A 22850-nucleotide genomic window follows, 5' to 3' on the forward strand; every position below is an offset into this window, starting at 1 on the left:
TCCAGACGTTTTTTTGCCCATACTTGCCCAACAACAACACAAGTCTGTTATGTGATGATTTCTGCTGTCTTATTGTTTTAACAGCTGCCATTTGGTTTGCCACAGCAGGACAGCACAGGTGTGGCCATGAAATGGCTGCATTCCATTTAGGTGAATATCTTCAGTCAGTGAACTACCACGCACACAATCTCGGGGGTTGAGCAGAGGAACTCATGACATAATGCAGAGTAAATGGAGACATATGGAGCCGTAGCCCCAAAACGTAACATTTATATGTGGTAAAAGGACTAAAAACTTAGATTAAGGCTTTTTCTGTTGTAGTTAAATGCTGTTCTGTAAGTATCTGTGCTCTCACACGACACAAGAAACTTACCATTACATCGTATTGTGTATTGTGCGAGCATGGACTACGGTAACACTTCATTAGCCAGTTTACTTTTGGCTTTCAAACGTGTTACTGTTCCAGATGGTGTTTTGATTCACTTGCCTTACCTTTTTGCCAGTGAGGAAGCGTGTAGGCACATAGCTGTATTTGTAGCTGACAAATAAGCACGTTATGGGCAGGATCATCCTCACTGGAAGGAAAACAAGAGCAGAGAACAACATTCATTTGCCAACTTCAAAATACTGGACCTGACACTTCTGCTGTAGCCTATACTTTTACAATAATGATGTCAAGGAAATAAAACTAGCACAAACTTGAATGTACATTTCCTGTAGCTGTTAATGACCTGATTCCTTCACACAGGACTCATCTTTTCCAGCTACTAAACATTATATAAAATTAATATTTGTAAGGTCTTGACCAGGCCTTTGATCAGCAGATATTTTGAATTATCATTATCATTATCAACAATTCATGTGTCCCAGTTAGAAATGGCACTGAGCCAGTATGTAAGTTTGCAAAACCAGTGTTTTCCTTTTCTTTGCTAATTTCCATCGTCTTTGCAACGCCATGCCACTTTTTATATTTCTTATACGTTCCGCTCACGTCTTCAGACTCACCCATAATTCATGTGATCATCCACCTTTAAGTCTGATGTGAAAGTTAAGCTTTTCCTTCAGGATGAGAACAAAAGTGTAAATAATGAAAGTAACGATGGCCAAGTGGACACTCTCAACTGACCGTAGGTGTGAGAGTGAATGGATGTTTGTCTCTACGTGTCCCTGTGATGGACTGGCGACCTCCAAGGTGTACCCGGCCTTTCGCCCATGTCAGCTGGGATTAGCACACAATCCTCCTGTGGAGAATAAAGCGGTAGAAAACGGATGGATGTTTGTTTGGATGATAGCCAAGTTCCATTTGGCTCCCTGTGCTCTGACTTACATTAACCAGGTAGAGCCATTTGTTAATTGTGAATATAAACTTGAGATTGGCTCACACTATTTGGGTGTTATGTGTACAGACAGCATCGCACGCTGGGACTTAAGAGATAGTGGCCTGGCCTCCACCTACTTTTTCCCCCCAACCCCCTGCTGTGCCCCTCTCACCATCATGGTTACACCCACATGCAGAAAGACATACGTCACCAGTCGTGTACAGACGTGTGTTTTATTAGGACCGGTTTTGCATGAAGGATCTAACAGTTTGAAAAGGAAAGGTGTATTAAAGGTGTATTCAGAAAACAGAACTGTGTGTTTAAACCTTTGAGTTAAATTGTGATGCCACTCAAAGCAGACACAAAAGCATTTAGATTAGAATCAAAGTTTTTGTTTAATTTAGAAGGGAAAATTTAGTGTTAGGAGAATGCACCAGTGTACTGCATAATAAAGTATATTTAACATAACTTACAGAAATGACATTTTAATTTACTTGACTCTAGTGTATACATTGTGTGTATTTAACATGAATAAATACATAGCTGATAAAGATTTGGCAATAGTAATAATTATTATTATTACACAACGGCATAATTATTTTCCTGGTGAATTTGATGCAACTTTTGCTCAGTGCATAATATACATTAGAACTTTGTAATGTGCCAAGTTTACTTTGCAGATTGAAGTTGTTTATAAAGTATCGTATACATTATCACTTACATAAACTGTATTTATAAGAAGCAACACACACATAGAAAGGCCAACAGAAACAGTTCTTGACTCATAGAATGTGGTGATCCTAATTCAAACAAAAAAGGTGCTTTGACATTTACTAAGCACTTTATAAACACCCTTCATTCAGTTTTCAAAACCTTCCCTCCTTGTTTTACCAGTGAGTCCATGCTGTCGTTCACTTTTCTCTCCAGGTTTTTTGCAGCTTCAATCGTCTTATCTGACGTGTTTCTGTTTGCGAGTTTTCGTCTTCCCACTTCAGTAGCCGCAGACCCAGCAGCTGCACCGACAGCTCCACCGATGACTCCACCCAAAAACACACCGAGCACCAGACCCAGCAATGCACCCGCGATGACCACCTTGGGCACCTTTTTAGCAGTGTTCCACATTTTCTCCCACACTGGGCTCTCAGCCACCATTTTGGCTCCGGCTTTGGCCCCAGAGCCCATCTTCCCCCACACCGGACTCTGTGCCACCTTCTTTGCGCCGGCACCAAGTCCGGCTCCAACTCTCACAGAACCGTCAGCCATCAGTTTGGCTCCAGTCTTAGCCCCCGATCCTACTTTTCCCCACATTGGACTTTGGGCCACATTCTTTGCCCCGCTTCCAATCCCAGCTCCTACACGCACAGATCTGTCAGCCATCAGTTTGGCCCCGGAACCAACTTTTTCCCACATGGGATTTGCTGCTGCTGCTTTTGCTCCAGATCCCACCCATGCAGAACTATCCACCACCACCTTGGGAACTCTGTCTCCGACTAGTTTGGATGCATGTCTGGCACTTGCTCCCACCTTTTCCCACATTGAACTATCAACCACCATCTTCTGGATATTTTGTGCTCCGCTGCCAACATTTCCCCACACTGGACTACCTTTCACCTTCTTTGCTCTCTCACCAACCCAAAAAGAACCATCCGCCATAAGTTTGGGTATTTTCTCCCTCAAGGTATTAAAGAGTGAAGGAGATATGCTTGAAAGTGTAATAGGAGGCAGACTTTGGATGTCCATGGTGCTTACCCTCATCTCTGCCTCATCCCTTGTTTTCTCAATCTCATCCTCTCTCACTTCCTCTTCTGCTTCAGCTACAGTCTGCATGTAAGGATAGAGAACCCGCCTCTCAGAGCTCAGCTGAACAACGTCTTCTACTTTTCCTACCTCTGGCTTTTTGCCTTTTTTCTCCCTTGCTATCTCGAACTGCTTCTGCCTCACTCTGTCCTCTGCCTCCTGAAAAGCAGGAGAAGAGTAGCATTGTCCTCCGGCTTCCACCACAGTCTGCTCCACCTTGTCGAGCAGCTCTGCCACATTCCCCCTCTCATTCTCCATCACATGAAACCTGTCCCGGCATTTCTCCACAAGGCTCAAAAAATCCCCCCGCTGGTTGGCAATGTAGGCCTCCACGCTGTTGTTTCCTGCCTTTCCAGTCTCCCTCAGTTTGTCTGCGTAAGTAAACAGAACCAGAGTGTAATTCTGGACTGCTGCAGGGCCAAACACTGTTTCAATAGCTCTGAGTGCCTGGATCTCGGTCTTTGCAGGCTGATCCAAAGGGACGCAGAGGAGGAAGGCATGGGGACCAGGACTGGACAAAGCAACACAGGAGGAGATCTGAGCACGCACTTCATCTGGAGTAAGCTCTGAATTGAACCAGTCTGGAGTATCCACCACTGCCACCTGCAGGTGAGAGAGAAGACAACACATGGCAATGAAACACCCACACCCAACAAATCACTTACAAATTCTACAGTTTATAATTCAATTTCTGGTTATATGGCAAAAAGGTGAAACCATGCAAGTACTTACCTTTCTTCCTTCAACCAGTGCTTTCTTTTTTTGACACTCCTGAGTGATGGCTGTGAGACTGTCCGGGTGCGACTTGAACTCTTCCCGCCCCAGGATCGCGTTGCCAGCCGCACTCTTCCCTGCTCCAGATCGACCGAGAAGCACCAGGCGCAGCTCCGGAGAGGATGACCACAGTGAAGGGGAGGAGGGGAATGAGGAAGACAAAGTGGGTGAAGCAGAAGCAAAGGTTGATGAAGAGGTTGAATAGGATGAGGGGAATGAGGAGGTTGACGAGGGTGAGGTTGCAGAAAAGGCTGATGAAGAGGTTGAGTTGGATGAGGGAAATGAGGATGAAGAGTTTGCAGAAAAGGTTGATTTAGAGGTTGAATATGATGAGGGGAATGAGGAGGGTGAGGAGGTTGAGGTTGCAGAAAAGGTTGATTTAGAGGTTGAATAGGCTGAGGGGTATGAGGAGGTTGAGGTGGGTGAGGAGGGTGAGGTTTCAGCAAAGGTTGATTTAGAGGTTGAGTAGGATGAGGGGAATGAGGAGGGTGAGGAGGGTGAGGTTGCAGCAAAGGCTGATGAAGAGGTTGAGTAGGATGAGGGGTATGAGGAGGTTGAAGTGGGTGAGTAGGGTGAGGTTTCAGCAAAGGTTGATTTAGAGGTTGAGTAGGATGAGGGGAATGAGGAGGGTGAGGAGGGTGAGGTTGCAGCAAAGGCTGATGAAGAGGTTGAGTAGGATGAGGGGTATGAGGAGGTTGAGGTGGGTGAGGAGGGTGAGGTTTCAGCAAAGGTTGATTTAGAGGTTGAGTAGGATGAGCGGAATGAGGATGAAGAGGTGGGAGTAAAAGCTGGTGATGAGGAGGGGTATGAGAATACAGGTAAGTGAGGAGAAGTAGGAGAGGCCTCAGGAGATCTCCCCTCAAAGCTGTTGATTCTGTGATGAACTAAATGTAAAACCAAGAGCTTATAGTATATGTATGTATGTATATCTATATATATATATACATAAACAAAAGTCACATAAAATGACACAGTGAAGCTCTGCAACTTACAAGTAGTAACCCTCTTAGTAGATGTTGGAGATGATGCAACGTCAGACATTTGCGAGAGTATAGCTCCATCTAAGAAGGAAGCACAATGAATGTAACCCCTGCTCATGTTTATCTCCTTTATTGAATATTGTGTGTGATATATAACAACAAAATAAGAAGCAACATTTACCTGCATTCAGTCTGAAACTGGGCGTCCTATTCACCTGCCTGTCATCATACAGCTCAGAGTATGACTGTCGCTCTGGTGATGGACCTGAATGAAGACCATTCGCCGCTTGTGTCACACTCACTCCCCCCTCCCGGTCATATATTTCTTGTCGTCTTCTCACTGAGGTGCTGCCACCCTCGTCTCCACTAACGATGCTCCTCTGCGTTTCTGTGGTCACGATGCGCCTCGATGTGACATCTCTCATCTCTTCCCTTTGAGACCTGTAACTTCCCATAATTTCTTGTCGTCTCTCGCTCACTTGTTTATCCAATTCTCGCTCCTGGGTTGTCTTCATGTGGTATACCCCATTTTGTTGCACCATGTTGTCTACCTGTTCCATAAAAATCACATTGTGAAATTCATTTTCGAGTCAAAGTGACAGTGTTATCAACCTGATCACTATCAGCCAAACCAGCCCTAACCACACCTGGGTGTGAACATGGGTGTGAAGCAGGGCTACGAGAACAGTGTGTTCAGACATTAATCACAAGAACAAACAACTGCAAAACCTGTAGAATACAAAGGAAAAGAGTGACAAAAACCTCACAATTTCCAGCTACTCATTTACTAAAATTAATAAAATTGACAGATGACTTTTGATAACATTCCTTTTACTTCTGCATGGCTTTGCATGGATGATACTATGTTCTAGTTTGGTCATACCTTCTCCAGCAGTGCATGCACCTGTTCCCTGTCCTGTCGTTGGCGATTGTTGATGACATGGTACCTCCCCCCACATCGCCCAATTATCTGCCGCAGGCCTGGGTGTTCAGTCTGCAGGTATTCCTGCGGAAAACAATTTGGTCAGTGAGAATTTCAACTTTCCTCTGAACCAGCAGCCGGTGGGTGGAAATAAACACTAAGGCAATACTGCAAGATGTCTGAAAGGGAAGAGTTGCAAATATTGCAACGCTTCTTATCTTGTAGTTCTTATAGTGATTTACACAAAGGTACTACTTCCATGTGGCATAATTGTGCATTATATAACGTCTAAATATAGTAGAATAAAGGTCACTCCAGGTGAACAGGTGTAATACCTCCACTGTTCTTCCCATCAAGTAGTCTCCACATGTCAGGAGGACCAGGGTGTGATCCAGTGACTCCGCCCCGAACACCTCCTCCAGCTCTGCAGGTACACGACCTTCCATCTGTGAACACCAGAGAAAGAACATGAGAACATTACAAAGTCTGTACACTTCAATAATTTTTCTTCTGCCTAGTGTTGACATTGACTTAATTAATAGAGGAATTAATCACATCTAAAGGGAATGTCAGATAATTATAGAGGCCTCCACATACCAGAGAGCAATTATACACTTTTACAAACATACTCATGGGTAGTGTATTTAATTGTTCTCCTAAATGTTACACACTGGACCTTCATTTCATCTGAAGAACAATATAAACAAAACAAAACTCAACTGCTGCAAAACCAACTCAAGCTTGACAAATGCAGCAGACTCACCTCCGTGAACTGGCTAACTGGCACCAGCAGCAAAATGGCATGTGGACCTGGAGCTACCAGAGTCATTGCTCGCTCCGTCTCCTCCCGGACACTTTTCTCCATCTTGCCGCCGTTCCAGTACCATCTCGGCGCCTCCACCAGAGTCACGTCCCTGCCCTCGGTGATGCCCTGCCGCAGCTGGCAGCTCCTGGAGGCAGTGGGTGAGATGGGGGACAGTTGGCCCAGGATGGTGTCTGTTGATGAAGTCTTTCCACATCCCAGGTTCCCCAAGAGAATAAGCCTCAGCCCTGGGCTTGAGGACCCCGGGAGGCCACCTCTGAAACGTTCACTCATCCCTGAAAAGAGACAGAAATCATTGCAAGGTCCAACACGTGTTCCAGTTTTTGCATCCCATTTGGTAGAAACCTACTCAAAATGACCAAAAGCAAGTAATACACGCATTTATCCTGCAGTCTGTCCATTAAGATACTGAAGGTACACACAAATATCAGTGGAAAACCTAAGAACTGGACAGGCTGAGTAGGGTTTATCCATCTAATATAGTGGAATATATGGAAATAAGCATGTGGATGCTTGACTTGATTATGAATGCTTGCCTTCTTCTCATCATAAGTGTGTCAGACATGCCAGAGAATCACATGATCAAACAGTATTTCAGTTTCATACTATTTTTCTACTATATCCTCCAACGTGTTGAGCATAAGGTGAACAATTGAAAATGCCTGTGCACTCACTCACTCACTCACTCACCCACCCACCAAGTAAAACTTTCATTACCCTCAGAAACTCTTCTTGCATTACTCACTGCATCCCAGCCACACCTTGTCAGTCCAGTCTAACTACATTCTACCTTGACCTTTTTTTTATCTTCAGAGTGATACACAAACATGTACAAACCACAACTATATAGAAAGTGCGCACACAATTAAGTCCTGTTGGAAGCTCAGCGTGATAGAACAAGGAAATACAGACTGCATTTTAACCCCGATACTAAAAGTAGCCATTTTAGTGCTAACACTGATAACTATTTCTATCCCAACTATGCCCAGATGGTACAAATACACAACAGTACACATGCCGTTTATGTGGGAATTCATATGACAAAATGAAGAAAATGTGTGAGGATATAAACACTATATGGTTAAACACAGAAAACTAATCAGATGCCACATAAAACACCTACTTACTTACACATAAGCAGAGAAAATGTACTCACCCAGTTGTGTGAAGTCTGTGTTTATGTTTCTTCTGTTTGTTGTTTGGCTGTCACTAAATCGCGTCTCTCACACACAGACACCTTCAGTACATGGTGACTGCTAAAAAATTGTGAGTGCAGGTGAGGTTTGCAGTCTCATGGAACGACCTGTCTGGCCACTCCCAATTTTAAACACATGCACGCACACGCACGCACACACACACATACTCATGACTGTGTTTTCTTCATGCACAACTAGTTTCTTTGTTTTTAGGCTGCTAGGCATTCCTAGATGGGGTGGATGAGGTGTATCCCACAGCACATGCGAATCTCTGAGTCTTACGTTTATTTACCACACCTATGGCGCATCAAAACTCAAAAGTAAATAATATATAAATAATAAATAAAGTATAAAGAAGCATTAAATGCAAATATTTAGTCCAAGCACAGGTATGATATTGAAATTTGTACTCAAGTAGAGTGCTTGAGTAAATATTTTCCACCAGTCTAAGCTGAAGTTTACACTGTAAATAGAACTTTGTCTAAAGCTGTTGTGGGTTTGAAATATTATTCTCTGAAGTTTCTGTTTTTCCAAATATTCCAAAGCTTACAATCTTTAAAATCTGGGACTCCCAGATTGTAAAGATTGTAAAGAGATGTAAAAAGCTCCCTTCACTCAAATCATGAATATTTGAATGAAAGGAGCAACATAATAAATATATAGGAAAATAATTAATAAAGTGACAATGATTTATAGTGAATAACAGTATAGAACCCATATTATTCAGCATATACTCAAGCTGACATTAGTGAAGTTTATGCTGCAATTTTGGAAGCACAAATATTTGTAGTTCACAACAGCTTTAATCTCCAAAACAAAAAAAACCCTGAAAATTTGCGTTTGAAAATGTCAAATCACACATGTTTGCTCTGGGGAAAACTGAAGGATCTTATTAATGAATTGATCAAACATTTTTATGAACTATTTTGTTGCCCCTGCATCAAGAAATGTCTCATGTTTAAGGTGCGTCGAAGCACCGTCACCGGGACACAGGGTTCCATGATGGCTGCCACTGTACTTAAAATTCTGTCTCATTTGTGTCACAGTGAATCAGTCGTACACATAGTAGTGTTCAATTTTTATCTGTGGACATGTTGCTTGTTTTTCCGATTTCTCTGTGGACTCACAGGTAAGGTCACTCCCAGTTCCAACTTGGCGTTCCGATGTACATGTCGCAACATTAGGTGCAGTATCATGGTGGAAGATAACGTTATTTTCGAGTAGAAAACCTCGGAGAAAGTTTAGTATTGAAGCACCGCCACCAAAACTAGACACAAGAAACCTGTGCCAATATTCAAACTTTTAATTAACCAATACAAAAATCATAAACTGACGCATTCAGGTATACCTAGAATTAACAGCAACATAAAAAAAAACAAGAGTTATAATTTCAGTATTCTTTTTGTCTTCGTAAACTATCCAAAATCTTCATCATCCCTCACAGCCCAGGCATCACATAGGCAATGTTTTCCAAAGTAGAGGCCTTTAATAAGTGAAATAATAAAAACAAAATGGAAGAAAATTGTGACTTATGTGGACAACATGTGGCATCTGTGAGCAAAAGCCAGTGTCTCTCACCAGGGTGTGTCGTGTGCAGCCCCTGAGCTCTGGTATCTGTGCAGTGAGGCAGAAAACAGGGGCCAGAGCACAGAGCAGAGAGTCCAAGAGCAGAGACAAGCTACTGGACGTGCACACCTTTTTCTGCGCGCGCACACACACACACACACACACACACACACACACACACACACACACACACACACACACACACACACACACACACACACACACACACAGAGAGGCCAAATATTTATTCAGCCCGTATTTGTATAGGGCAGATTATGAATGAAATATTCCACCCTTGATCCTGTAATCTGTTAGTCTTTGGTCAGAAGAATGAAAGAACACATTTTAAAGTTTCGGTTGACTGAATTTCAGTATTGTATTTTTTCTCAGTAACATTTTGTATGAATTAGTTAATTTTCAAGATTAGGTCAAATGACGCTTTGAAAACGTAAGATTTTTATACACGGTACGTATATTAATTTCTCCTCTTTTCCTCCTAATCCGTAACTTTTTTGAGCAACTGCTGCTGTAAAGTCATGTGATTATTTCTTCAGCTGCTTCATACTGTAATTGCAAAACTGCACTTCTTGTTACAAAGCCCCTCACCTGTGTAATTTGGTAGTGTTGTGTAATACCCAGTCGAATTTAAACCCATTTTCCAGGAAAAAACAAATAATAAAAACTTTTGGGGTGATCAAATAATAAAATAATAAAAATAATAAAACTCAGTTTGATGTTACAATAAACATTTTTTCAGCCCCACTTCGCTCAGAGTTAGTTGGGATCGTATTAAATGGGATGAATTCTCTAACCTCTATTTGTTCACTCCTGCAACGATGAATTGATTATTAATCATCAACTATTTTGATATTCGATTAATCCGTTTGACTGTTTTTTCAACTAAAACAAGCTTTTTGATATGCGAAATATTAAAAGTGAATATTTTCTGGCTTCTTTGCTCCATTTGCCAAAGAAATCATTAAAACTGGATAATTTTGGATTGTGGACAAAATAGGACTTTCAAGATTATCATCATTTCCAAGTTTGGGAAATATAGATCAACATTTTGTGACATATTACGGAGCAAACAAGTCTTCACAAACGCTAAAGCTAAAGCAAATAATCTTTAGTTGCAGCCCTAATTTCCAGTATGTCTATCCCTTTATGAAGCTACAGTCCTTTTATCAAAGTCACTATATCAAATAAAGCATCACAAAGCAGTATTACATACAAATGGAGCCCTGTGTTGAGAATATTCTCATGTTTGAAAGAAACTTACATCAGTTTCCTGAAGATGGTGACCAATCAGGAACAGGGACTCGCCGAGAAGGTGTAAGTGAGCTGCTGCACTGACAGGATCCTGATCACCAGGACTCTCCGGTGTGGCTCTGAGTGTGACCCAGTCTGTATCTGTAGGGCAGCACATGGAGCAAATGGGACTACAGGGGACAGTCATGGGTCCAGGCACAGGTATGAGTGGACAAGGCCTGTGTTTTAGTGGAGTGTCAGGAGAGACCAGAGGTCTGGGACCAGTGGAGTTGATTATCATTATGCCGTGCAGGTCATTGAGATAAACCAGATCCTCCAACATGGAGCTTGGATTTGCCTGGGACAAACACAAAAGGAGGGATGAGTATGACGAGCATGATGAAGTTAAAATGTATACAGTATATATCCCTGTAATTCAATTACCTGATCAGTGCCGGCTCTCACTGTGTAGCGAGAATGCAACAAGTTGTCTTGGTTACCCTGAGAGAGAATGTGTATGTTGGTCAGACGGCCGGAAAAACAGGAGCAGTGAAATCACAGGCAGTGAAATCAGTTTGGTTCAAGAATCAGAGTTGTTCTATGATTATTTAACATTCTGAAAACAGTAGGGCTGTTAGTTTAAAAAAAAACAAATTTGAAGTTTGTTAGTCTAGATTAATTGCGATTAAAATGAGTAATCAGACAGTGTGGATTTCAGACACCATTGTTTAATTGTATCTTTCTTTTTGAACACAGAAGTACACAGAGAACTATGTGATTTCAAAGACATTCAGGCCTATAAACTCAGGCCTAAATTGCGCTGTGACACGCAGGTAATTGTGATATTGCACACAACTTTTGTTTTATCGATGGTTCGGTTGCTCAGCTTCTTAAAATGAAACCTTCCGCCCAACAATCCCTCACCTCTCTCCATCTTAAGACTGCAGATAATTCCCAGCTTTCATGTCAAGAGGTCAGCACACACCAGAAGTAAACAAACTTGAGTTAACTTAGTGCGTTAATCTCAGCCCATGCATCCCATGTTCTCACATCTCATGAGTTCACTCACCTCACCTCCTCCTCCTCCTCCTCCTTTCTCTCTCCATCTGTTGTGACGCACATAAACTGGAGAGGCACACAGTAAATCTGCTCTGTAAAGTCCATGCGGAGTTCCTCTGCTACCTGCACCTTCAATGATTACAATTAGACGATTATTATTATTATCTTGACCTTTATTGAAGCAGAAATGTCTCTTTAAAAATAAGACATAAGAAAAGTAGCAGCACATTCAGTATCAAAACTTAAAATACAGAATATCAAAATATACTACATCATAAATTGCATCACTTGATCTACTGCAAACATCTACTGCCCGATTAACCTGTCTTCATATTATAATTTAAAGAGTTCATTCAAATAAGATAAATCATATAACTCACAAAATTAGCAAAACCTGACATTCCTAACTAGTTATAAAACTACAAATGTGTGAAAAAAAGATTCTTATCTATAAAGTGCCATATCTCCATATCTGATTACAGATCGGTTTACCATTAAGCTCTCTTATCTTAGGCAATGTTCCTTTTCTGCAACCTTACACACTGTAGTCACATGATAACGCTGCTATATTTCATAATTACTGTGCAAACGTCTGCGCGTCTGCACGCTGTGTTAGGTCTTACCAGAGTGCTGTGTCATCTTGCTGAGTGAGTTTTCTGGTTCCTGAAAGGTTAAATAAAAACCCATGACATTTAGTGTATGTTTAATCAGTGTGTGCTGCTGTTGTGTGCCCGGAAGCATGCATCAAAACTAAGGACATAAATGGATGGGTCTTAGGAGGAAGTGGCTGAGGACAGAGAACGCTGACCAAACTGCGGACAATCCCGTTTCACAACCCCTTCACCCAACACTGGAGAAACTCAGGCGCACCTACCTACAGCACCCACTTAAGTGGATTAAGTGGGTTTTTCTATTGCTGCCGAAGCCATTTTCAGAAATCTGAGCAAACAATGGCCAATAATTAATGCCAATCCATCGGATAAAATATAACCGTTCAATGATAACAAATAATCATGTTGTGTATTATATCAATCACTTGTTTTTATTTATCTTTCAACTGCTATGGGCCCTCTTGTGAGTCCAATACCAACAAAAAAATAGCAACAATTTTCTTAACTTCAGTTACCAGTCATTGAATAACACTAATGGTCTTTCAATAAAAGAAAACATATAAACTAAATATTAAATACATGAAACAGGTCATCAACAAGACAAATAAATACAATATTAATGAATATTACCAACATTTATCAAGTTACTGAGAACAAAAATGCATAATTAAAATAATAAATAGACAGGCAGGAGTAATCGAATAGTTGCTTGATTATGAAAAGTTCTTAAAGTCAATGATAGCATTTTTTTTTCAAATAAATCTTTCTACTCCAGTGACTCTCTAATTTGTGATGTGACTATTATCACAAGGTGGCAGCAGCAGTAAGCATTTATTTAGTGGACTACATGTGTGTTTGAATGTGTCTTTTGTGTCTGCTCTTCAGCTGTGGATCCCACAGGAGTGATGAAATTTACAACGGTCTTTAAATGCATCTCGTCAGCTGCTCGCTGATTATTTGATACACAGTGGCAGCGTTTGTGACAATTGTTCTATTTTTGATGGTTAAATTTATAAGGACTTATAACTCGTTTTAATAAATTCAAAGCTTTTTACTACTGTGCTTACGACAGACACTCATGTTCTCATGGTAGGAAACCTTACGTGCGCCCTCGTCTGGATTCTAAGGGGTACTACTTAAATATGTGCTTATGAGATAACAGTGTGCAGCATGGAATGACATTTTTTATCACATAAAAAAATGACAGCTCTCATATGTCATGTGATATGAGAAAATACACATTTCTCACATCTCATGTGTTAGTTTATGTCTGTAGCATATTTTAAAAACTAAACTAATTTAACCCAAGTGTTACACAAACAATACGAATATAAATATGAACAGGTACATTTTAGTGAAAAAAAACAGTTTCAGTATAACTTGTGAAAGTGTGCTGTAATTCAGGTTGTGTGTGTGTAACATTATTTTAATGTATGTTGTTGACAGAGGCCAAAAAGTGTGGTGAGCAAAGTAACACATCATGAGTTAATAAATGTGCTCAAATGTGGTAATTGCAGGTCAATTTCAATTGCCCTTTACATGACAGTAATTGAAGGACGTTAAAGATTGTGGTTCATGTCCAGTTAATGTATACATTTATGAAAACATCGTTACTTTTGGCGCACTTTTCTGCGTCAGAGACTCAAACCTGTTGGTGTTAGTGCACCTCGTGACACAGACACTGATCAAAGTGTTTACTTTGTACCGACCTGAGTCAAACAGTCCTCGTGTTTCATGTTTAAATATGTGCGTTATGGTCATTACCTTCACAAGTGTCAACAGTTGTTTCGTCCACAGGTAAGTTTGGTTGACACCTGAGTGTGACTGAGTGAACGCAGCAAAAACACCTGTTCTCTTTTCTCACTCGCCCTGAGCAGACGTGACGGTTCTTCTTCTTCTACTATGATGTTTCATGGCGGTTGGCACATAACACTTTGACCCATTACCGCCACCATCTGGTATGGAGGGTAATTCAAAATGTTATCAATTCTACTTAGATTCTTACTAAAATAATTAAAAATAAAATAAAATATTTGGATCATAATTTCTCTTTCTTACTTCCAAATATGACGAGTCACTCACAATAAAAGAGACACATGACATCATTTGGCCAATCTTTTAATTTCGTATATAGATATGTTTTAATTCTTCTTACAATAGGTGGATAATTCAAATTCATTAATTATTTCTTTATATTTCACTCATTCGTTAGATTTTCAGGTTTACACATTTTCATTCATATTCCCTTGTTGCAGCGTGTGAATGGGTATAAAAGACGTGTGAATGGTTTATATAAATACAAACCAACTCTTCTTCACCTGATTTTATTTGGTAGTAACAACACAAAAATTGTAAGGGGAAATGTAGTGGAGTAAAAGTAAAAGTTGCATTATACACATTATACACAGAGACAGGCCTACAATACTGTGCAAAAGTCTTAGGATTTGTTGTATTAGCACTGCTATAATGACCGTACAGGATCATTATTTCTCAGTCACTTTATTAGAACACATCCAGAAGACGAAGAGAAGAAAACATGTATTCAGGTTTATTTATGATAATGATTATACGTGGCGGCTGCACGTAGACCGGGGTTCGAGCCCAGTTTGAAACAAGGGCCCGTTTGCATGTTCTCCTCGTGTGTGCGTGGGTTTTCTCCGCTTTCCTCCCACAGTCCAAACAGAGCACACACACACAGTCCCACAATGTGTGTGTGCTCCCTCGGTTGCTGTTAATCTGTTATTTTCTCATGATTCATTAAACCCATATCAGTTAATCTCATGTTCTTGCCAAGTATCTGATGATGTTTTGCTCTCCATGAGTCACTGTATCAACACTCCCTCCCTCCCTCCCTCCCTCCATGCACAGCAACAAAATACCACAATGTCATGTTTTGAGTCCATGGACTTCCTCACGTCTGGAATGCCAAAGCTGCACTGTCATGTTAAGCCCTCCTCCCTCTGGACTTTCTGGGCGGGACTAAAACTTCCTGACTCATGCTTAGCCCTGTAGTCCCTCCTATGGCATGTTTTTCCCAGCTGTGGCCAGAGTTGCGGTGTCACGTTAACTCCTGGTTCCCTCCTACTACTCCTTTTGGCTGAAGTTGCCAGGTCATGTTTAGCTCAATGTTTCTGTGTCAATGTTTTGAGTTCCTGTTTTCATTCAGCCTCTGGAGGGAGGAGACAGACGAGGACAGTATAAAAGAGATAAAGGCAACGGGACAGAAGTGTAGGAACACAGAGCACGAGCTGTACTGAGCATCCAGAGACAACAGAGGATCATTGTGGACATTGACCAAACCACTACATCTGAAAGGACACCATCCTAACTGGTGAGTTTAAACATTTACAGTAAAAAGCTGCTGTTTTAAACAACCGCTGTGTTGTTTTGATGTTTTTTTTTTATGTATATAATAATGTTTTTTTTATTTGTGTTTTTCAGGGCTACAATGGAGACACTGATGAAAACTCAGACAACAGCAGAGGTGACAGAAAGGTAGAAAAGAGAAACTGATCTATTATATGTGTAAATTCTCTTCCCTCACTCATTCATTTTGCAAGAGGATTGTACGTGATATTGTCTGAGAATCCTATGTGCTAAAGCTGAATTTAATTTTATTGATATAATATATATATATAAAAAAATCATAATCTGTTGATATTCATCAACTGTGTTCCAACATCCAAGTGAGAGACTTCGTACTTGACCCTGTTAAAGTTTATCAGCGGTACGCTGCGTACTTTAGATAAAACATACAGGTGCAATTGTGCTAACTGTGTTGAGTCCTGAATTTGCCCCGAAGCATTTCTGCTGTAGTCAGACATCGAGCCTTTTGAACTCACTGTGACTCCTTTCACCTCGCAGAGATCTGTCGGAGCAAATCAAAAAGGTGACTAAGGACAGTCACGTCAGGGCAGAAAACACAGAACTGATGCTGAGCTTCCAGAGGGGACAAGTCAGCCTCAGACAGTATAAGGTAACACACAGTTTCACGGCTCAAATACTTCAATCATTTAACATAAAGTCCATTGGACATTAGGATCCAATGACACTCTTCCATCTCCTCCTCTTCAGCTCCTCCTGAGTTCACTGTACAAAATCTACCAGGCCTTGGAGGAAGAGCTGGACAGGAACTCTGACCACCCTGGTGTTGCACCCATTTACTTCCCCACTGAACTGGCAAGGCTGGATTCCATCAAGAAAGACCTGGAGTTCTTCTACGGCCAAGACTGGAGAGAGAAGATCGCTGTACCTGTGGCCACTAAAAGATACTGTCACAGACTGCGACAGGTATTCATTTATTACCTTCTATTATTTTTGATATACCCATTTATTTACTTCAGATTTAAATGTTAAAAAAACAATTCTATCCCTGCTTTTTTTCAGATTGGCCGAGAAAACCCTGAATTTTTAGTTGCTCACGCTTACACCCGCTACCTCGGCGACCTGTCTGGAGGGCAGATCCTGGGTCGGATCACGCAGAGGTCCATTGGGCTCAAGAGCAACGAGGGTCTGTCATTTTTTGGCTTCCCCGGAGTCTCCAGTCCCAACCTCTTCAAGCAGCTCTACCGCAGCAGGATGAACAGCGTGGATCTGACGGAGGAGCAGAGGAACGGTGTGCTGGAAGAGGCTGTCAGAGCATTCGAGTTCAACATTCAGGTGAGGAGCAATGAGTGTTTAGCAGACAGATAATAGGGTCTGCTCCAACCTACTTAAATGCTCTCATAAAGGCTTATGTTACCCCTCGTCGACTACGTTCTTTAAGTGGAATGACCTACTGAGTGCTACACCAGAACACCAAGAAGCTCTTGAAGACCCAGCTCTTCCAAGAGCATCTTCTGTCCAAACACTTACCTTACCCCCTCCCCTCACCTTCTGGATCCACTCCTGCACTCTGACCCTCTGTCAGTCCACTGGTCCTATCTAGTAGACTTCTTCTATCTAGCTTATTCCTCTTTTCTAAGTCGCTTTGGATAAAAGTGTCTGCTAAATGCTTAAATAACCCGAAAGCACAACTTCACCAGCTTCACCTAACACATGAACCTTTTCACTTGCAGTTGTTTACGACATCACAAGTAGCTGACGTGCATTCTTGCCTCTGTTTTACAGGTCTTTGATGATTTACAGAAGATGCTGAGTGTCACAGAAACTCAGCTGCAGAACGGTTCAACGCACTCTGAACCAGTGAAGACACTCCAGCCTTCTGAAACCATTATCATCACCTCCTCCCCGGTGCTGATGATGGTGCTGGGACTGTTGGTGGCTCTGGCTACTCTCACGATGGTATTCTACACGTTGTAGCAACGACACACAACTATCTGAAGAGTGTACTGTTCTGCTGCTATGAAGACTTTAAGATATTTTTTACTGTCAGTTTGTAGGATTTGAAGTCTATAAATGACAAAAACCTGAAATGTTTTAATTTAAAGAGAACCACAATGTGTGTACTTATCACACAGTACAATTATGCACAACAGGTCGATTTGAATGTATAAAGATATTATTTTTTTAATAAACTACTTTGTTGAAATGAAATAATAACTCTTGGGTTAGCCTTCATTCATGCATGCTATTTCTTATGTTGGCTGGTGTTGGCACCAGTAGAGTTAATTTAGCTTAGAGGTAGTTAAAGAGTAATGCAGGATTACTTGTTAAAATGTAACACAAAACCCTCCGTTTTATTAGATAAAGGTGACCCTTGATACCTTTGATAGCTATGATACTAGAAAATATCTAGCAATTTGCCTCGGTGGACGTGTCCGTTACTGTTGAATCTATAAATGGTCACTCACAACCTGGAACATCGAGCGAATATAACTATGCGCTGTTGATCCGACAGAGGCTTGGATATCAGTAAAGGTTACAGAAATGTAACCTGGATATACGGCAAGTGAAAATAAATGTGCAAACCCTTTATTGAAACAGTACCTACGAGTCAAGTCCATTGGAACCTGCCCACAGCTATGTCTTTGGGTGGCTTTGGAATTAAGTTTACGTTTGGCACTACAGCTGGCGTTTTAGTGTCAATGTGTCTGCTGATCATCTGGCCTTTAACAGAGTTTAACAGAGGATTGTAAAATGACACATTTGCTGGTAAACTCTTCTTAGAAAAATGTGGGAAAAACACACACACACACGCTCAGGCATAAACAATAGCATAATCTCCACACAGTACCACAACTGAGTCTTAGTGAGAAACATTTTTTAGTGATCAGTACTTTACTGAGACCTTTTCTGTTAGAGACTTACCATATTAGCCTTGTTAACTAATTATTTTCAACTTCAAATCTTTTTTAAAAAGTCTCCTTTTTAAGGGATTTTTGTTGATAAATTGAAAAAGACATGGCAACATAATTTAAGTTGATGGACTCCACTAGATTCTACACACAGATCTTGGACTATGATTTAGTCAAATAAGAAAACCACATGTCTTCTCCACAGTGACCTGTTCAGCTTTAATATATAATTAAGAAAAACAAAACAATTTGGATTTTTTTTCTGTTTAACCTGTGCACAGGTGACACACATTACAAATTAAAACACAAAATGATTGTTAACAGCAGCCAGAGGCTCGTTTGACAAATTCATACATTGCTGGTATTTGCCTCCCCCACGGAGGACAACTAAAAGAAAAACAAAAGTCATGTCGGAAATGATTGTACTTCACTGGAATTGGCTTACCTCTGCCTTTAAAAGGCACAGCAGCCTGAGAAAATCAGAAAGATTATCTTATTGTCGCTTATACCGTCCAGAAGTGTATAAGATGAAATAGTGCTTTACATTCAAGATACATTCCTATCAACAGCTGTAGCTTCTCTCGCCATTTTACTAGTTTGTGCTTTACTTGAAGCAGTCAGTATCAGAGAATGAACACCTGATACCAAAAGATAAAATAATTTTGTGTGACCAGACCCAGGAGCTCTGGAAATGCATTACTTGCTGTAAGAAGGCCATCAACAAAAAAAACTAAATCCAACAGATACAAACTAGAAAGAGGTCACTACGACACAGTCTAAATTCAACACACACTCACACACGCACAGACTCACACGCATGCATCTAGAAAACCTATGCTACAGATTGCCAGATTATCCCAAGGTGCTTTAAGAGGGACTACACAGCATATAGTCTTTGAAAATATCACTGACAGTAAACTATGAAAAGGACACACAGTTTCTTTTTTTTAAAACAGAAGAAAAAGAACAAGGTTTCACATTTAAAAAAAAGCAGCATCAAAGGGAAACAAACTACAGTACAAACATGAAAGCCTTGTCAAACAAAATAGAATCAATCTTGAGATGTGTTTAGATCAAATAAGTATTCTTATAAATGATTGTGTGAAGAAAAAAACTTTTTTTTGTGTTTTGAAGATTGCATTTCAGTAGAGAGAGGCCTGCATTTTTGTGACATTCAAGGCCATTTGTTCATGTTTAAAACACGTAACTTCACTTCATGTTTTCACTTGCAATTCACTAAATGCTGTTGACCAAACCAAAACAAACATGTTCTGTATTTTTGTATTTGATATAAAATATTGCACATTATTGGTGCCTTCAAATGAGCCTGTGTTAATATGAACACTCCTGTGTCATAATATTGTACTTTTAGTCATATAGATCTCGGAAATGTACCCAAATTACTATTTTCCTTCCATCTATATTCACTGCATAATGTTAAGGTTATTTGCATGCGAGCTGGCTTCGCTGTTGGCTAGGAATGGTATTCTCACAACATTTAAACATCAACCATGTTTTGTTGAAAAACTTCCCATGGGTCTCGTCTGAAGGCACCATACGTTGTGAAAAGGGAAGTTAATGACATTGCGTTACAAATTAAAATGTCAGTCATACAAAGAAGTGAAAGTAATATTTTGCTACTTGTAGAGTTTCCGTATTCTTCATCTAGCTTGATTTGGCACAATGTGCTACTTTTAAAAGGCAAAGATTTAGACCTCAGCAGTGGACTGTAGGGTACAGTTTTTTTTAGCAGCTGACAGCATCTTAACACAGCCTGCAAACATCTGCATAATGCTGCATCACCCTGGCTTCCTGTCTGTACAGCTAGGACTTAAGCCTAAATAAAAGGTGCATTTACTTTTAGGCAGGAGCAGCCACCTGGGGCTGCTCAGTTGGTTTCATAAGTGGACAGCAGGGCTGCATCTACCGGCTCCATGCAGGAGGGGCAGGTGAAGGACCGCATCAGCCACGGGTCAATGCAGTCCACGTGGTAGATGTGAAGGCAGGGCAAGAACCGAATGGGATCGCCATACTCGAAATCCATCATGCAGATCACACACCTGCGAGAGAGCAACACATATTTCTTAGAGGCCAAATATTTTATTTTCCATGGAGATACATGCAAGACATGCACAAACAAAAATGGTTGGTTTTTGTTTCAGGTTTTTTTTCTTCTTTGTTTTATTCAGTATAGCTGCAGCAACTTCAATCATCTCAGCAGCTCCCTAGTTTTAACCTATAATAAAAAAATGACTTTGGAAAATAGTGTTCCATTATATATATATATATATATATATATGTCAACAAAAAGTAGGGATTATTGAATGATTATTCGATTACTAAATTAATCGTTGACTATTTCTGTAATCTGTTTGAGTGTTTTTTTTTTTTCAATAATTAAAACAATTGTTTTTCAGCTACTTAAATATGAATACTTCCTGGTTTCCTTACTCCATATAACAAAGAAATCATTCAAACTGAATAATTTTGCTTTGTGGAAAAAACAAGACATTCGAGAGCATCATCATTGCCAGATTTGGTAAACACTGATCAACGTTTTATGGACCAAACAAGTACTTACTTAATCACGAACATAATCAATAGTTGCAGCCCTTAACACAAGTAGAGAAAAAAAATGCATAAAGGATAAGGGAAAAAATAAAATAACATGATGGTTTTCTCACTCTTTAACTTTCTTGTCAGAGGGATCAGAGCCACAATCAAAGACGCCTCTCGGCAGGTGGTGGATGAGACCGATCCGCTGGGCAATGCGTACCTGCTCCTCCTCGGTCAGCTGATTGGCTAGACGACTCTCACCTGGGGTGGGATGGTAAACCGGCACTGGTTGGGAGTCCTCCTGGAAGTAAAGGAACAGCGGACATCATGTGTCATGTTGATTTCACAAAAGAAGAATGGGCAGTGGGGTCACACGGCAGAGCAGTGGCTTGTGTGAATGTGAGAATACATGGTTGTTAGTTTCTGTGATGGACTAGTGACCTGTCTATACAGCATGTCCCATGCCCTCTGCCCTATGTCACCTGGGTTTGGCTCCAGGCCTCTGCAACCCTCAGGTGGAGGATAAAGTGGTAGATATTGAGTGAGTGAGAATGGGGAGTCCTTTAACAGATGGCTAGGCCTCCACAACTGTATTTATCATTCAGGAAATTCTGGTGCCAAATAAAAGAGAATATAGCAGTGAGTATTAAAAATGTACAATGCAGGCAGATGTATTTATAAAAGCTTACACACTTTTGGTTTCAGAAACTTTCTTTTACTACTGCTACTACAAAATCCGTGGGTTTTTTTTAAACAATTTCTTACAAAGTTTAGTTTTCTTTTGGCTACCTGTTTATTTAATAAATAAATAAATAAATAAATAAATAAATAAACAAGCACACTGCAGAGCAGACAACAAATGCACATTGGAAAGACAGAGTGTAAATGTTAAGCTTGTGTGTATTTTGTATTGTAACATAACTTCATCCATCACAAGTGTATTGCTTTATAAAGACAGTGCGGCCCTGCAGTCTACTGTGTATTTAATTAAATCTATAAGTATAAGACTGATGAGTATTTCAGGGGTGACCTGCTCTGAAATCCCCGGAGTGTAGTGGAGGTGAGCCCCGGGCTGCTCACCTGGTAAGGCGGCGGAGGCTCTCCGGGCAGACTGCCCCCCTCAGACTCGTTTAGCAGCGACAGGTCATCCGCACCCTGTGCAAACAAACAGTTCCCCATCGAAGTGAAAGCACCATGAAAGGGTTCAATTCTCTCTGAGGCTGGCACACACTCAAGGATGTGTCAACTGGAGCTAAGCTACCTAGCTGCCGTCGGAGCACTTTCAGTTAGCGTTTGTTTAGCTAAGAGTTAGCTAAATGTTTGTTGTCATTCCGTGAGGAGCTGGACGGTGAAAGAGGAGGAGGAGGTTTGAGAGGAGAAGCGGAGCCGCTCACTCCTCCTTTACCGACTGGTGAAACAACCGGTGACAAACAAGTCCACCGTAAACGAAATAAAAACAGCAAAATAAAAACCGGAAACGTGTCATCAGTGAGCTTGCATATTCGCAGACTTTCAAAGTAAAAGCGGGGAAAAAAGTCCATCGAGAAGTTTGTTATTTTTTTTGGTCACATTTTTGGTGTCATTGGTGTCTATTAGAGAGATACATCCGTTCCCACAATGTGTCGCAATGTGGAATGTCGCGTCCATTGTGAATTTCAAAACCATAAATTAATAATGAAATACACTGCCATTAAGCACGTTTAAAAGAGTGAATAATTGCTTTCAGAGCTTTTTACGTACATTTTTTACATGAGGCTCTAATG

The 22850-nt window shown here is 40.7% G+C and overlaps 4 protein-coding genes across 9 annotated transcripts; 1 reads left to right on the top strand and 3 right to left on the bottom strand.

The window, feature by feature from the left end:
- Window positions 1–561: 561 nt before the first annotated feature.
- LOC122771460 lies at window positions 562–14178 on the bottom strand. Of its 5 annotated transcripts, XM_044029045.1 has the most exons (7): window positions 14060–14178; window positions 12308–12347; window positions 11695–11813; window positions 11070–11126; window positions 10657–10983; window positions 9390–9512; window positions 8157–9294 (listed from the first exon to the last, which is right to left on the bottom strand). In XM_044029045.1, the coding sequence occupies exons 2-7, from the start codon at window positions 12321–12323 to the stop codon at window positions 9250–9252; spliced, it is 687 nt and encodes a 228-aa protein (XP_043884980.1). In that variant the 5' UTR covers window positions 12324–12347; window positions 14060–14178; the 3' UTR covers window positions 8157–9249. The 5 variants fall into 5 exon arrangements, with proteins under 5 accessions (XP_043884981.1, XP_043884980.1, XP_043884979.1 ...); XM_044029046.1 differs by lacking the exons at window positions 8157–9294; window positions 9390–9512 and adding an exon at window positions 562–575; XM_044029044.1 differs by having other exon boundaries at window positions 8157–9512; window positions 11695–11807.
- LOC122771459 lies at window positions 1696–8118 on the bottom strand. Of its 2 annotated transcripts, none has more exons than XM_044029041.1 (8): window positions 7772–8118; window positions 6556–6890; window positions 6128–6238; window positions 5754–5876; window positions 5052–5421; window positions 4883–4951; window positions 3849–4678; window positions 1696–3719 (listed from the first exon to the last, which is right to left on the bottom strand). In XM_044029041.1, exons 2-8 carry the CDS (start codon window positions 6886–6888, stop codon window positions 2175–2177), a joined length of 3381 nt encoding a protein of 1126 aa, XP_043884976.1. In that variant the 5' UTR covers window positions 6889–6890; window positions 7772–8118; the 3' UTR covers window positions 1696–2174. The 2 variants fall into 2 exon arrangements, with proteins under 2 accessions (XP_043884976.1, XP_043884975.1); XM_044029040.1 differs by having other exon boundaries at window positions 3849–4774.
- A 1194-nt stretch (window positions 14179–15372) lies between the features above and the next one.
- On the top strand, window positions 15373–17830 carry LOC122771563 (heme oxygenase-like). Its single transcript, XM_044029191.1, has 6 exons — window positions 15373–15626; window positions 15737–15790; window positions 16160–16271; window positions 16370–16585; window positions 16682–16954; window positions 17405–17830. Exons 2-6 carry the CDS (start codon window positions 15744–15746, stop codon window positions 17594–17596), a joined length of 840 nt encoding a protein of 279 aa, XP_043885126.1. The 5' UTR covers window positions 15373–15626; window positions 15737–15743; the 3' UTR covers window positions 17597–17830.
- An 894-nt stretch (window positions 17831–18724) lies between these two features.
- Window positions 18725–22568, bottom strand: rnf11a (ring finger protein 11a). Its single transcript, XM_044029192.1, has 3 exons — window positions 22168–22568; window positions 21216–21388; window positions 18725–20591 (listed from the first exon to the last, which is right to left on the bottom strand). The coding sequence occupies exons 1-3, from the start codon at window positions 22264–22266 to the stop codon at window positions 20420–20422; spliced, it is 444 nt and encodes a 147-aa protein (XP_043885127.1). The 5' UTR covers window positions 22267–22568; the 3' UTR covers window positions 18725–20419.
- Window positions 22569–22850: the final 282 nt, after the last annotated feature.

This window comes from Solea senegalensis, linkage group LG6, assembly GCF_019176455.1.
Source record: "Solea senegalensis isolate Sse05_10M linkage group LG6, IFAPA_SoseM_1, whole genome shotgun sequence".
NCBI lineage: Eukaryota > Metazoa > Chordata > Actinopteri > Pleuronectiformes > Soleidae > Solea > Solea senegalensis.

Coding starts and splice junctions, on each gene's coding strand:
- LOC122771459 (XM_044029040.1), bottom strand. CDS start 6,888: ATGAGTGAACGTTTCAGAGGTGGCCTCCCGGGGTCCTCAAGCCCAGGG. Junction 5,422..5,753: donor TGCATGCACTGCTGGAGAAG/GTATGACCAAAC, acceptor TTTATGGAACAG/GTAGACAACATGGTGCAACA. Junction 4,775..4,882: donor TACTAAGAGGGTTACTACTT/GTAAGTTGCAGA, acceptor TTTTACATTTAG/TTCATCACAGAATCAACAGC.
- LOC122771460 (XM_044029042.1), bottom strand. Junction 11,127..11,694: donor GAGGAGGAGGAGGAGGTGAG/GTGAGTGAACTC, acceptor ATTCTCTCTCAG/GGTAACCAAGACAACTTGTT. Junction 9,513..10,656: donor ACCATCTTCAGGAAACTGAT/GTAAGTTTCTTT, acceptor GTGCGCGCGCAG/AAAAAGGTGTGCACGTCCAG.
- LOC122771563 (XM_044029191.1), top strand. CDS start 15,744: ATGGAGACACTGATGAAAACTCAGACAACAGCAGAGGTGACAGAAAG. Junction 16,272..16,369: donor TCAGCCTCAGACAGTATAAG/GTAACACACAGT, acceptor CCTCCTCTTCAG/CTCCTCCTGAGTTCACTGTA. Junction 16,586..16,681: donor ACTGTCACAGACTGCGACAG/GTATTCATTTAT, acceptor GCTTTTTTTCAG/ATTGGCCGAGAAAACCCTGA.
- rnf11a (XM_044029192.1), bottom strand. CDS start 22,266: ATGGGGAACTGTTTGTTTGCACAGGGTGCGGATGACCTGTCGCTGCTA. Junction 21,389..22,167: donor AGCCTCCGCCGCCTTACCAG/GTGAGCAGCCCG, acceptor CTTTACTTCCAG/GAGGACTCCCAACCAGTGCC. Junction 20,592..21,215: donor TCTGACAAGAAAGTTAAAGA/GTGAGAAAACCA, acceptor GCTCTCTCGCAG/GTGTGTGATCTGCATGATGG.